Here is a 14,259-nt window from a genome sequence, read left to right as displayed (position 1 = left end):
CCTCAGATAAAAATATGATGTACCGCAATCGGCGTCATCAAAATTCAAAAAAGTTAATTTTGCTCTATCATCTCCAAATAAAATAAAATTTTGATAACCAAGTATGTAATCCGACTAAAGTTGGGCCATATTTTTCAAATTTTGAGTCTTATTTAACCTCACTGTAATAGTTTTCAAGAATGTGGAGTCCTGGTAATATTAGCGGAAAGGTTAAGTGTAGCGAAAAACTACCGTTACAGATAAAAAGAGTAACCCAAAATTGGTGGGATTCAAAAAAAATTCCATACAAATTGAATAATAGTTGGTTTTTAACAGTTTTTTCCAACGATTGATTGCGCATTGTAGATCATTATCAGCGATGTGATCATCCCTGCCTCAGAGTATAAATAAAATTATAAGTACTTATTACTTGTAAACAATTTTATACCTGTAAATAAATTACACAGGTCTGCGACTATAAAACTGCATAGGATTTTTTTACATTTTCCTATAGATTTTGACCTCCCAAAAACAGGAAAACTATTCAAAACATTCTATCACATAGGTTTTCATAGATATTAGTAACAACATAAACAAGTCTTAAAGTAGTATTATATAGGATTTTATAGTAATATTATATAAAACTAGTCTTAAAGTAGTATTATTGCACAATAAAAATAAATTAGCTTCGCTTCCAATGGGTTATTCTGTGCATATGGAAGAAAACTAACTATAACAATTTGGCCATTATCCTGGAAAGAATCAAATATGAGGACCATCAATGGAGGGTTTGTGGGGACTTCAAAATAGTCAGGCTATACTAAATATCCATGCTTCTTATGCTTATGGGATTGTAGAGCTAGAAAAAAGCACTGGACTAAAAGTGATTGGCCACCTCGAGAAAATTTTAAACCCGGGGAAAAAAATGTTATCAGTATTACTGGTGCCGCAAGAAAAAGTTTTGTTGCCACCTCTCCATATCAAATTGGGGTTGATGAAACAATTTGTAAAATCCCTGCAAAAGAATGGAGACTGTTTTAAATATCTACGTACAAAATTCCCGAAGCTGTCATAAGCAAAATTGAAAGAGGGAGTTTTCACTGGCCCCGACATTAGAAGGCTTTTAACTGACACCCTCTTTGTGGAAAGTATGATTGAGAAGGAAAAAGAAGCTTGGGTATCGTTCAAGGATGTAGTGCGAAAGTTTTTGGGAAATACTAAGGATCCTGACTACAAAACCATTGTTCAACTAGCAGCATACGAAGCTCAGGGCTACAAAAAGAGCCTGAAGGTACATTTTTTACACTCCCACAAAGAATATTTCCCTGAAAACCTGGGAGTTTACAGTGAAAAACAGGGGGAGCGGTTTCACCAGGATGTCCGCGATATCGAGAGACGGTACCAAGGAACATGGGATGTCACAATCCTTGCAGGCTACTGTATAATTTTTATTAAAAAGTGCTTTTACCAATTTTTGTGTTTCAATTTGCAAAAAAACCTTACGTGATAGAAAAAAATGGCCATCACTTCTGAAATCAGCGCATTCTAAAACATATAATTTAGTAAAAATATCTCATGCAGCTGGCATTTTTTTGCAGACCTGTGTTATTTTTTATACGTCTTTGTTAATTTTTGAAAGTATACATGGATCAAGTAGGATTTTAATTTGAAATAAATGAAATTACAATACGATTTTGATTTTAGACCGTGGACATTTCAATTACCATTGAAACTGGATTTCTTGTAGACGAGCGCCTTTTAGGGCGGCAAAAGGCTATTTTCTTGGGAAAGATTATAGAATATTTAAATTTTCATGCTACTTCAGTTAATTTTTGTGGATGGGTAGATTTAAACATGATTATTGATCAGTACTCTTAGCTCCAAAGTGACAATTTTGCTTATTCACGAAGCCATTCAAACAAAAATCCACAAAATTAAAAAATTTGGTGTGTGTTTATATCTTAGAAGTAAACTAAAATCCCAAACGAAAAATAAATTTGTTCTACGCCTAAGAGGCAACTTACTTTTTCCATGAAATCGTTTTTAATTGAAAATACCAAAAGTCTAAAATTTAAAAACAAAAAAAATATCCTAGACACTTTTGTTTTTACTCCAAATAAAAATTATATGTCTCATATTTGCTTATCCTTTATCAAAGGTATTTCAAAATGAAATTCAGCCATTTTTAACATTATATTACTTAAAAGTGATTCTGGCTTACATTGTCCTGCTCGAATATTTGTTATTACCAAAAAACTACAAACAAGTGAAAACAAACAATTCACTGAGTTAATTGTTGAAATACCATGTAGAGACATTGTTGATTACTCTAACACATTATACACACCTAAACATGTCACACATACATAAAAATTATATAATCCCATATTAATTAATACATAATATAAAATTTGCATCTAATGTGTGCCCTCGTGCGTTAACAGTGATGCTTACAAAAAAAAAATTTCAAACAAAAGTTGTCTATTTTTGGATAAGGAACATTTTTTATATTTAAACTATTGTTCTATCCCTAACGATTTACAAGATGGGTACCACGGACCCAAGACCCAATTCACCTATGTTGCCCATTCACGGACTCGACTTACTTTTTACGTCCTGAGTGCGCTGTTCGCTGTAAAAATTTCAGCTTGACATCTGTTTTCGTTTTGAAGCTATCACAGAGTAGAGTGTTCACAGACGGACGGATGGAAGGACAGACGAACGGACAACCGAAAATTGACGAATTAGATGATTCTATGAACATCTATGGCAAACTTTTTTTCGTAGTACCAATATTTTTAAGCGTTAAAAACTTAGGACTAAACTTAATATACTATGTACATTTCATATATACATGGTATAAAAATTTGATGAAAAAAATATTCCGGCTGAAATTGTCGGAACCATCCAGATCGATTCATTCAAGCACACCCACAAAATTAATCAAAATCAGCTCAACCCATTAGGATGAGTACAACGACAATACACGAAACAATAGAAAGAAACAATATATAGACGATATTTCAAGATAACTTACAATTGCCTATGTTATAATTTTAACAATAAATCGATAATTAAACATTCATTATTTACTGATAATAAATATTTACACGAAGAAAAGATTGAGATTTATAAACTAAATGTTACATCTTTATCAAATTCAATAATACATATCAATTATCTTAAATACATTTTATTACGTGAACTATCTAAGTACATCATAGGAGATAATTTATCTTACGTAATTATTCAGACAATGCAGTAATATAACGAATAAAGTCGTATAAAAAGATGTGTAGCAAATAGATCTGCAAAGTATTTTTACAACCTTCAGGTAAGATGCTTTGTAATTTTACAAGATTTTTATTAACTTGCTTTTATGCCTGTCTGTTGTTTGTAACCGATTTTAATCTAGCATGCTAGTAGCTAAACTCGACTTGACATAGTAGCTCAGAATCAATTGACAATACAATTGTTGTACCGAAGGAGAACACGATAGCATTTCAAAGTTGACTGAGCTAAAGGGAATTATTTAACGACACCACATAGAAAAAATATCGAAAAATGTCTTAACAAAAGAACGTTCATAAAAACTCTGAATAATATTTTGTGTATAATTCCAACTGTAAAGGGATAAGTGAAGGAAGCAATTTTAAAAACACTTCTTTATAAATTTTAGGAATCTTATTCTACAATTTCAACGATCAAGATTTGGAAAACATGGCAAAACAAATAATATTATATGCTATTTTGATTATTTTATTTATTAATGGAATAAATACTGCTGCTACAGGAAATCCAGCTGTGCCAGAACATTGTAGATATCGATGTACAGGAAATGAAGAGTGTCCAGACATACAACCTTGCCTCGATGCACAAAAATTTGTTCATCCAAAATACGGCGGATCTGAATGTAACTGTTGTGCGTACTGTCTTCTAGGAAACTGATTGCAGTTGAAAATATAATAATTCGAACTTAAATGGACAATTATTTCATTTGTATTTTTGTATGTTTATAAAATAAATTGATTATTTATGTAGAAAAAACGTCGTATTTTTACATTAAAAATTTAGATTGTAAGAAGGTTATAGGCCATGGATGACCAATTTTCTCAATTCTGTCTCGCATGGGTCAAAATTGCATCCATTTGGACTAGAAACTGATAAATGAGACACTATACCTAATCGGTCGTAAAAATTTTATAAAAATGTATCGTGTTTGGTATCAATTAAAAAGTTTTGCAAATTCAAAACTTAAATCCAACCAAGGGCCTACAAATACAGGCTGGTTTTTTAAGTTGGCATATGCTTGAAACTCGAAAAATAAGTTTCATCGATAAAATTTCTCAAGCAAATGTTGGGCCTAGGCTCACATCTTACGCTGTCTTAAAACTTAACCTCGATTTACAGGCTCAAAGGAATGCTTACTCTATTCCATACCTGGTAATAGAAAGATAAACACTTTAGAAAGTTGCTATTATTTTATATTTGTTCGAAACATTTTCCCGCAAAGTGTACAGTTTAAGCAAAAACTGTCTGAAAAGTTTTGCCCAAAAATGGTTTTCTCGTATGCCTTCTGTGAAATCTAGGCAATCTTCGAAAAAAAAATTTCCAATAAAAGTAGCTTGGTCTTCTATTAGGGCAGTATTTTTGTTCAATCTGTATGAAGAAACGAGCAAAAAGCTGTTATTTGTATTTTTTACAGGGTTTTGTAGAATATTTTTCTATCAATTACCGTCTATTCGGTTTACAAAAAGTTCTTCAAACAAAAAATTTTTGCGTTTTTATAAGGAACACTTATGTTAAGTTAACGGATCACTTTTCGAATTTTCCAAGTTTTCCATACTGGGAACTTGCTGTTTTTTATTCGTAAATTATTCGTGAAAATACATACAGTAGTAGATATTTTTAATTTTGTAAATCGAAGGTAAACAACAACAAATTTGAAGAAACTTGAAGAAATTCTATGATCTTGGTGTTTATTTTCAACCCGACGCAGTAATGCTCTCAATTTTGAAACTATTACAAATCGATAGTACTATATCCATTAATCGATATTAAATATTTGCACGTAAGTTTTATTAAGAAAGAGGAAATATATTAAAATTTTTATTTATTTTTAAATATTTTTTTAAACAAATGTAATCATCATAAATATTTATATAATAATAAAAATTAATATGAAATAAATTATAAATCACACGTCTCAAATTAATACTTAAGTGACAAATTTTTATAAACATAAATTGTTCATTTTAATCCTCTAAGGTAAGATAAGTCGATTTTTATTCTTTAATACAAAAATTAAGTTGAATTTATACAATATTATTTATTACCCGACTGACAAGGAGTGGTAATGTATTTACGCACGTATCATTTTATGTATGTATGTACATTCGTTTGCAAATTTCTTTATAACCTAGTATCTTCCAAATGGCTCGATGGATTTCGACAGTTTAGTTAAGGTATCGTTGTATTTGTTTTAAAAACCCAAGTGTCATTAGATTTCGTGAAAGGAAATTAAAATTTCATTTTAAAAAGTTTTAATGTAGAAAAATGAGACAGATTTCTTAGTACCGAGACACTAAAAAGTATTTTAAAAAAAAAAAAAAAAACAAAACAAAACAAAAAAAAACCCGACTGCGTTAAATAAAGTCTGAAAAGAAAGAAACAATTCCAATAGTTTACATTGCGACAACAGTCGAGCCCATTAAAATCTAGACCGGCTCAAATCGTTTCTATAATGGTCACGGCTGTTAAAGTCGTTATGTAAACTAATGGACTTGGACCTTTCTTTTCCGATTTTATTTAATGCAGTTGAATTTTTATTTTTTTTAATTATTAATTTTATTTTAAGGCTTGTAACAGACAAAGTCAGTTCGTATCATTCAATAAAATTGAAAATAATGTCCTTTCTGATTCATTACATTTTTTAAAGTTATTAAGAGAAATTTATAAAAATCTGTTCTAACTTTATATAGAGTGGTCCATAAGATCATCCGAATCTCGGAAGAACGAATTCGTTAAGTCAAAATATACAAAAGCAAAGTTCTTAAAATTAAGAGCGATAATTTACGACAAGTCGTATATCGTCAGTGCTATATCAGATACAAAAACTTCTTTACTTATTTTGACTCGATGATAACCAAATGATTCTTCTGAGATTAGGAGAGACTTATATAGATTCTGGCTGCGTTAGCGGACTATGCGTCTCTTTAAAGCTTAATTTTTTTGTGAACAAGCATTTTCAAATCTCTTCTGATTTGACTTTTTTATTCCATTGCTCAAGGAAAAATGCTGTCTAAAAATTTTCTTTTTAACTTTTAGAAATTTCATTCTTTGACTTCAACTCGAAAACTATGGCAAAACACATTATTTATGCCAATCTGTTTATTTTATTTCTAAATGGTATTCACACAATTTCTGTTATTCAACTGCAAAATAAACCAAAATGTTTATTTGTATGTCGACCAGAACAACGATGTCCAAATATTACTCCAGACAATTGTGATGGTCGAATTCTTCCTCCAGGTACAATTTGTAATTGTTGTCCTGTATGTGATCGTTCAAAACCATCGGAAGAAGATTGTTTAAAAAAATGTGAAACAGTTCGTTGTGCAAACCTGCAAGAAACAGATTGTAATTCAACATCTGTTTACATTCCACCATATACTGATTGTAATTGCTGTGGATTATGTAGACAAAAAGAAGAAAGTTGCTATGATAAATGTGCTTCTGTGCTTTGTGCACGTCTCGATAAAGAAGATTGTAATGGTATTTACACTCCTGCAGGAACAAATTGTAATTGTTGTGCTACATGTGAGCCTTCAACCCCATCGGAAGAAAATTGTTTAAAAAAATGTGAAACAGTTCGTTGTGCAAACCTGCAAGAAAAAGATTGTAATTCAACATCTGTTTACATTCCACCATATACTGATTGTAATTGCTGTGGATTATGTAAACAAAAAGAAGAAAGTTGCTATGATAAATGTGCTACGGTTCTTTGTGCACGTCTCGAGAAGGAAGATTGTGATGGCATTTACACTCCTGCAGGAACAAATTGTAATTGTTGTGCTACTTGTGAGCCTTCAACACCACCGCAAAAGAATTGTTAAAAAAAAGTAACAAACGGTTCGGTGTGCACCACTAGAAGGAAAAGATTGCATGCAATTCAACATCTGTTTACATTGCATATTATGTAGATAAGAAAAGGAAAATTGTTATGATAAGTGTTTTACTCTTCTTTGTGGATGGCTTGAGAACGAAAATGGCGACGAAGTTTATAATCCTCTTTTTAGTTGTAGTTGATGCCCTTAGTTCATCATGTTAGCAGTTGTGGTCTATCTTAGAAAATCAAACTTTATTATTATATATTATTTGTATTATATTGACGAGCGTCCTCAGTTTTTAGCCTAGGGCGCTGTAATTTTTCGGGAGAGGACGAAAGACAGCTGCCATGACCTGCCTCCTCGACTCAAGGTGCTATTACATTTTATTTGTATTATGTATATCAATTATTGTTAGTATTTAAATGATTTTAGAATAAAATTATTTGTAGATAATTTTTTTTTAATTTTTGAACGGAAATTGTTTATTTTACTGGCGTTGGTTAATCTTATAGTCTAGGAACGGACATACATTTTTAAATAAAATTTCTAACCTCTAGATGGTAGGTAAGTTAATAGCAGCAATACAAGTAATAGAACACGATAAAACGATAAAAAGACGGTAAAAGACGGTATTTTTTGTTTTCTTCTACTGCTTAAGTAGGAAACCCGCAGTACCATATTTTTAATGTGCATACTCTGTAATTTTGGTGGTGAAAAGAGGATGATAGTTTGTATGAAAATTCGTCATTTTTTAATTCACAACTTAACCGATTTAAAAAATTATTTCCCCTATAAAAAGTTACAATGCAGAGTTTCTGAGATATCGCAATATTTGGATCGATTTTAGTCCGTATCTCAAAAACTATTCCACCAGTCAACAAATGCACACCATTTTTGTACTTTTTGGGTCAAAATTACTTGATACACTGAATTTTATCGAAATTGGAGATAAAAAAATTTCTCGGTTTTTTGCAATTTTTTTAAGGGGCCCTTTGAAAAAATTGAGAAAATCGCAAATAAAAGTTTTGGAATTTGATGAAACTCAGTGGATGGGGTAATTTGGATCCAAAAAGTATAAATATCAGGTTAATTTAATGATTAGACCTATAGACAGTTGCAATGTCAGCGAGTATCATAGGCAAATCAACTCTTTCAAAAACTTAAAAAATTAAAAGCCATAAAATTGTGAACAAAAGGTAGCGTAGGTGAGGGCTATAACATGATAGTCTTTGTTTTTAAAGTAAAAATGGCCCAGCAAATCAGGCGGGTATCTGCTAGAATAAAATAAAATTTAAAATACCTACATTCTATATCATTTATAAATATTATTTTTAAACATAATTAATTTTATTGCCTTTTATTGATACTATTAGCTGGTATCGCATTCTTATTTTATTGATGATAATTTGAACAAATAAGATTAATAACACCTGATTTTTCCTTTTCCTGAAGTTTTACTTTCATTTTGTAGATCAGAGAGTCTGCTTAAATATTTCTCCATCAACGAATTCTCCAGCGTTTGTGGAGTATTTATATGAAATTTCTATCCAAAAGTCAGTAAATTCAACTTTTTTGTTTTGCATTGAAAGTTGTTTTTTGGTGCAGTTAGACAATCATTCCATAACAAACAGGCCACTTGAGTTACCTCAACCTCGCTCTTCGGATTTTTTGTAAGCCACAATCTACCTGCTCTTAAAAATGCATGTTATTTATGTTGTCGCTCTCGATTTACCGTGTCATTCAATTTACATTTAAAGTTTTTTTTAGTACAATTAAGTAAGGTTTTTTTTTTTAAATTTTATTTTTAAACTTCAGAATGTATTTACATACAGATATATCTATTAAAAATGTATCGATTCCACAATTGAAATAATTATACAGATTCCACAATTAAAATCATTAATTCCATCCAAAAATTTCTTTGTATTTATTTCCGCATCGGATTCGTTTGCGTACATATTGGGCAACATTGTCCACATGTTGTAAATGCTGGTATAAATGTTCCATTGCACGTTTCAGGCGTTAAATTATCGTCAGGATTTAAGCATGAACAGAATATTAAACATTGTGCACCAGCTGGAGCACTTTTGATTGACCCATTGCATACAAATAAAAATAAAATAAAAATATTTATGAATGTAATAAAATAATTGATATTCATGATTTCATTCACAAATATGTTTTGTTTAAAATTGCCTATAAATTGTAAATATTTATATACAATTTGAAAATAGCAATAAAAAAAATTGTTTAATGCATTTAATTCGGGTTATAAATGAGTTATAAACAAACTGAAAGTAAGAGATTATGTTTATTACGTTTTGTCTGATTTTTTGGATTAATAAATTTAATGTTTTAATTTATGCTTGTAAGTGTTTTTTCTAAATCATACAGAAATTTATTTAATTATGATATTTCAGTGAATTTGAATAAATATTTAGATATCACTCCCTGAGTGTGTTGAGATTGTCATTATTTTAACTGTTTTTTGCAGTTTATAAGAAGTGAAATTTACAAAATTTAAAAAAACCCCCGACAAATGCCTTGTAAACCGATTTTTGGAAACTTAGCTATAAAACGATCTCAATCAAGTCGGTTCGACCGTTTAAGGGCTACGATGTTACTGAGAAACACACGGGCGGACAGATAAACACTTCAAACAATATCAAAGTGATGGTCAAGGACATCAGATGAGATGAAAAAGATACTTAGAGAGCTATCATTTTTTGGGACAAATTTTTGGAAATATTTTAATTGAAATTGAAATATTTGAGTTGACTTTGTTCTTTTGAATTATTGTTTTGAATTACCTAATTATTTTACCATTTTACTTTTCAAAATGAATCGCCAGGTTCATTTCGCCATTCATTTCCATAGTAATTATTTATGTTAAAATTATACGTCATGCATTTTCTAAACTGAATCGATTTTGAAGATCATTGCCAATTTTTTAGTTTTTTCGAGAATGGAACTCTAAGCTAGCACTTGAAATAGCTAAGAACACTCTCCGTTAAATTAAATTTCAAGTGTTACCAACTTTCAAATGAAAAAACTGTTCATTCTTTTAGTCACTACGATGCCACAGACAGACAGCCACACAGACACACATACATAGCGGTCAAATACCCTTTTTTTTTAATTCGGGGATTAAAAATAATGTTATTAATGAATTTAATTTCACCATAAAATTGATATAAAAAATGTGTAAGTAAAGTGTTTACGTTATTTAAAAAGGCAAATGACTGAATCGTGCAACGGAAGATGCGATTTTGATAATTTTTGTTTCGGATGATATGTAATTTAATGGAGAGTGTTCTTAGCTATGTTTCAAGTGCGACTTTAGGCTTGCATATCCGAAAAATTATTCGTGGGTTTTTTTAAATTTTGTAAATTTCACTTGTATTAATAATGGGTTAATGATTGATAAAGATATAGAAAGGCTTATTAGACAATGTTTCGCGCTAAAGTAAATAGAATCGAATATCAATATTTCAGGTTGATTTTTCGAGGAAAGTCTACGTTCCCTATAAAAAATATGTAAAAATTTTTTATTGCAAAAATTTCTTTTTAATATATTATTATTATAAAATATTAGTTTTATTTCTGTTAAATTTTTTTGCAATAATTTCTTTTTAATATATTATTATTATAAAATATTAGTTTTATTTATGTTAAATTTCTTTGCAATAATTTCTTTTTAATATATTATTATTATTAAATATTAGTTTTATTTCTGTTAAATTTTTTTGCAATAATTTTTCAAGCATCTTGTACATCCTTTGAACACTCATATTTTCCCATTTCCCGTTAATGAATGAAAAAATGCATATATCGAATATGCCATTTTTATTATAACAACGGTGTAGGTAAAAACTATTCGTTTCCCGAACATCGAAAATAATAATTAGTTTCACAGCGTGTATACTTTTAATGAAAAAATATGACATTCCGTTTTACCGTGTTAATTAATGAAACGTTATTAGTTTATATTTGACGATTGCCATTATATTTTTAGTCGAACAGAGAAAGAAGTAACGATGTTACAAGCAGACACACGGTCGGGGATTAATTATGACTTTTGATAATTAATCCCCGACCGTGTGTCTGCTTGTAACATCGTTACTTCTAAACGGATGAACCGATTTTGTTTCAGTTTTTGTTTGTTTGAAATGTCACTTATTAAACCTCGACGCGACAAGATGGGTGTTATCACTCTAAAACGTTTGTAACTGAGTGTGACCTGTTGCATAGTAGCTTCTTGACAGGTGAATCGATTTTTTGTTTTTGTTTGAAAATTAGCTATGTTTCTATTCAATTTGTAGAGATTCACAGAAAATATACCACATTTTTGGGCGTTTTAAAGGCTTCACTTGTTTGTTGATTCAGATAATACCGAAAAAATAACTATTGGGGCCAGCAATTACATCGCATCTTCACATTTTCTACAATTTTTATGAGTTCATCATACTTCAAATAGTACCTAAGAAGTGCCTTTGGTCTTTTTGTCGGGGGCTTTTAATATTTTGTAAATTTCACTTGTTAAATGATTTATGTATGAAAATCTAATACCCTAATGACTGGCGTCAAATCTAAATAACTGTTGCAAAATTGTCTAAAACAACAAAGAACGCATGCAAGAATATCACGGGAAAATATCTAATGCATAATAATCAAACGATGCCATATTTAGATATTTTGGTGAAATTTTTGCATTAGTTACTACGTCGTTAATTGTTTAGACGTTAGATATTTTAAGGAATAGCTTGCATTAAAGGCGTAGGCAATCTTTGTGTCACAGGATGTATACAATCTCGGGGTTGTATGACTAACCCATAGATTACAGGGTTTTCGTAAAAGCCAAATTCGCAAACCGGTGCTATCTCGACCTTATTAAAGCATAACCAACCCGTTAATCAGTGGGTTGATGTAAGCGCAATGCTGACGTACTTTTCCGTGAATTCAAGGTAAAAAAGGTTGATTTCAGTTTGGGTTGCAAATGTTAAAATAGACAAATTTTATCTGGTCTCTAAATGATTCTATCTCAGCCCGATTTAGACGACACTGCAATTTCGTTACTATTACAAATAAAAAAAAGGTTTTAGACAAAAGTTGTATCAAATTCAATTTTATAAAAATAAAGTTATACACATAGAGTTTTAGCAATTGAAGGTGAAAAATTGGTTACAATTAGGGTACTATAACTTTGTCTTCAAAGGATGAAAAAAGTTCTTGACATATTTTTTATAAAATTTAATTTCCCACTGTTTGAAATTTTTCCATATTTATTACCATTTTCGAGAAAATTTAAACAGAAAGCTTTTTCACGAATTTTCGATATTTTCAAGTCAAAAATTTGAGAGTAGAGTCATTAATTTATCCAATAGAAGTTTCTAATGGTTATCATGATATATGTAGAAAACAAAACACAAAATTATTTTTCATAAAAAATAAGGATTATCATTATTTTTATAAAATAATTTTAGTAAATTGAGGCATTCAGTCACGCGATAGCAAACACCAATCAGAGAGTACCTATTACGTCACGCCATGACAAACGCTATGTAAAGAACATTACTTTTTAATTGAACGAAGCAAGTTACTTGATTACAACTGCTTAAACTTGCATACACAAAAATGATTGTATGCCAACTCTATATTGTTTTCGAAGTAAACTTGAATTGGATTTGGAAAATGCGAAATACCAAATGCAAATAGTGTTTTTTTAATAATACTTTTTTGGTGTAAATCAGATACTAATGTAACGTATAAACCAATTTTTAAAATTTAGGACAAAAGCCTATTCCGCAAAGATTTAATTTCGGCAGAATTTTAACAAATCTTAATCCAGCAATTTCAAATTAATTACAAATTTATTAAATATAAATTCACTAATTATTATAATTTTGTTTCAGATCGGCCACGTAACGGATTTCGTTTTACACCAATGATGAGCGTACTAATCGGTGTCATATCAGCATTATTGATTGTAGCATTAGTTGTTATAATTGTATTACGTTTTCAATGTACACAAACAGCAGATGGACGTCGTAATAAACGGCATAAAGTGCAACGTAATGGTGCTAGTGTGGGTGAGCATCGTGGCTCTAATTGTGGTACCGTATCAAGTGATAAAGGATGTGGAGCCGGGGGTAGCCCAATTAGTAAACATGATTCAAGTGCTGGTGATGGGAATGAAAGTGATGAAAAGAATCCCGATATTATACCACAACCGGTCGATTCAGATGAACAAACAGATTTCTTACGAAAACGACAGCACATATCAACAATAGAAACATCATCACCGACACGAAGTCTGTTACATCAACAACCTGGTGGTGCGAATGGACCATCCGGGTATATGGGTTATTGTACGTTAAGGAATGGTATGCCCATACAAGAGTATCCACAACAGAAAATGGTAAGTTTTGATTGTGGTTTTTTTTACATACACTGATTTTACCAATTCTTTTCTCAGATGTTAAAAAAATATTAAGAATTGATCAGTATCTCAATTTAACTTCCATTATACTCATATTTTTAAGTTCATAGTACCTATTAAATAAACTTCATAAGAGTAAATAGGATTGCATAGTCCTTAAAATTCATCGTGTTTTATACAATAAAGGAAAAAGTAGATTGACTTAAGAGTTTTGATCCTGAGCTGATCATAGCCAGATGGTTCGAAGATAAAAGAAAAATTTTAGTTGTTCAAACAGGAAAGAAAAAACTCTATGGGGACCTCAGGGACCACCCAAGATTCCATGTTAATTATCAAATTAATAAAACCAATATTTATTTGGCTGAACTGGTATTTATTTGTGTGTTCAATTGATATTAAATTTATAATATGATTATTTATTTTGTAAACATAGCTAATAGAGTAAGAGCCAGCGCCTGCTAGACACACGTTAAAGTATAAAAGCTAATAATTTTCTTGCGTGTTCTCACTGGTGTAGGGAACATTAAACGCGTTATAACTTCATAAATATTAGTTTTAGAAAAAACTTTTTAAGGCAAATGTTTTAGGAAATTTGTAGATTTAAAAGCTAAGTTATTATCATTTTCTTGTTTAAACAAATATTAGAAGACATATCGGTCAAATAGCCAATAAGTAAATCGTCATAGTCGTATAAATCATAAACGGTTAGTGATACAAAAAAAAATTAGTTCA

At 30.4% G+C, this 14,259-nt stretch overlaps 2 protein-coding genes across 2 annotated transcripts in view; both read left to right on the top strand.

Moving 5' to 3' along the window:
- Positions 1-14,259, top strand: part of LOC123293021 (protein turtle-like) — a 434,897-nt gene that overhangs the window by 406,343 nt on the left and 14,295 nt on the right. The window contains exons 10-11 of the mRNA XM_044873737.1: positions 13,001-13,165; positions 13,232-13,506. Of these exons, the coding sequence (XP_044729672.1) occupies positions 13,001-13,165; positions 13,232-13,506 (440 nt within the window). The remainder of the gene's footprint in view (positions 1-13,000; positions 13,166-13,231; positions 13,507-14,259) is intronic.
- LOC123293698 lies at positions 5,190-7,472 on the top strand. The gene is made up of 2 exons (XM_044874589.1): positions 5,190-5,247; positions 6,307-7,472. Exon 2 carries the CDS (start codon positions 6,339-6,341, stop codon positions 7,092-7,094), a length of 756 nt encoding a protein of 251 aa, XP_044730524.1. The 5' UTR covers positions 5,190-5,247; positions 6,307-6,338; the 3' UTR covers positions 7,095-7,472.

This window comes from Chrysoperla carnea, chromosome 2, assembly GCF_905475395.1.
Source record: "Chrysoperla carnea chromosome 2, inChrCarn1.1, whole genome shotgun sequence".
NCBI classification, from domain to species: Eukaryota; Metazoa; Arthropoda; class Insecta; order Neuroptera; family Chrysopidae; genus Chrysoperla; species Chrysoperla carnea.
This window is presented reverse-complemented; position numbering and strand designations above follow the sequence as displayed.

Coding starts and splice junctions, on each gene's coding strand:
- LOC123293698 (XM_044874589.1), top strand. CDS start 6,339: ATGGCAAAACACATTATTTATGCCAATCTGTTTATTTTATTTCTAAAT.